The following is a 1135-nucleotide window of genomic DNA, read 5'->3' as shown; positions in this document are numbered from 1 at the left end:
CCATACTACTTTGCAAAGTGGTTGAACAAGTTTACACTCCCACCAACAATGAAGTAAGGTTCCCTTCTGACCACATCCCTCCAGCATCTGTTGTTATTAGAGTTCTTGATTATAGCTATTCTAACTGGGGTGAGGTGGTATCTCAATGTTGTTTTGATTTGCATTTCTTTTATGGCTAGGGAGGTTGAGCATTTTTTCATATTGACCATCCTTCTTTCCTCTTCAGAGAAGTTTCTTATAATGAGTATGTAATCATTCTTTTTTATCCCAAAAAGTTATATGAAGGGACATCAACGAGTAGTTCTTCTAGAAGATGTGGTATTTCTCAGTGACAGACACAGTTGAGCATTAGGTTCTTTTCTTCCTACAGATGAAGCTGAATGAGGATGTGAAGAGTGGAGCTCCTACAGCCATCTTCTAACAAGGAGGAGAGAAGCCAGCATCCAGAGTTGGTGGAGGTAAAGGAGGGAAGACACCTTGGTTTTTGCGATATCTTCTGTCCACTGGAAAAATTAGCAGTGGAGCCTTCTGAATATATGAGCTAATAAATGTGCTACAGTTCAAATAACTTTGTATTTGAGTGGTATTTTCCATTCAGTACATTTGGAAAACAATCCTTGCAGTAACTGGAGAAGAATATAAATTAATTGGATTTATTGAATGTTGGAGGAGGTAGATTTATCTCTGGGTTGTTTAATTACTATGGTCTAATACAGAGATGTAGATTCCTCGTTAGACACTATATCCTGGGAAGAAAAGCAAAAGAAATATCTAGGTTAATTCCAGCAAAACTACATTTTTTCCTGTTTGACAAATTCTACAATAGCTACAGTAATGAGCCTGGCATTAAAGCATAAATCATACCACAGTGACTCAATCAGAACTCAAGCAATGAAGGCCAATCATGAAATTCCATCTGCCATGCTAATTGCAATAGAAAACACATTTTTACACAGATAAATATATAAGCAAAGAGTAACCAACCCAATAAATATTAAACTGCATTTTAGAAAAAGAAAGTCTATTACCTGACATACCTAAATCAATTATCCCCCAATCAGAGTTAATCTCCTAATTCTGTGATAATTTTGACAATTTTGGCTTTACTCTTGGTAGATAGGCTTCAAAATCGTTA

At 36.1% G+C, this 1135-nt stretch overlaps 1 protein-coding gene across 1 annotated transcript in view; it reads left to right on the top strand.

Moving 5' to 3' along the window:
- Ralyl (RALY RNA binding protein-like) overlaps window positions 1-483 on the top strand; it is a 672761-nt gene extending 672278 nt beyond the window's left edge. Inside the window, exon 9 of the mRNA XM_013012428.1 lies at window positions 371-483. Coding sequence (XP_012867882.1) covers window positions 371-421 — 51 coding nt within the window. The 3' untranslated portion in view covers window positions 422-483. The remainder of the gene's footprint in view (window positions 1-370) is intronic.
- Window positions 484-1135: the final 652 nt, after the last annotated feature.

This window comes from Dipodomys ordii, unplaced genomic scaffold, assembly GCF_000151885.1.
Source record: "Dipodomys ordii isolate 6190 unplaced genomic scaffold, Dord_2.0 Scaffold17, whole genome shotgun sequence".
NCBI classification, from domain to species: Eukaryota; Metazoa; Chordata; class Mammalia; order Rodentia; family Heteromyidae; genus Dipodomys; species Dipodomys ordii.
The sequence above is the reverse complement of the archived record's forward strand: the minus strand, read 5'-3'. Positions and strand labels throughout refer to the sequence as shown.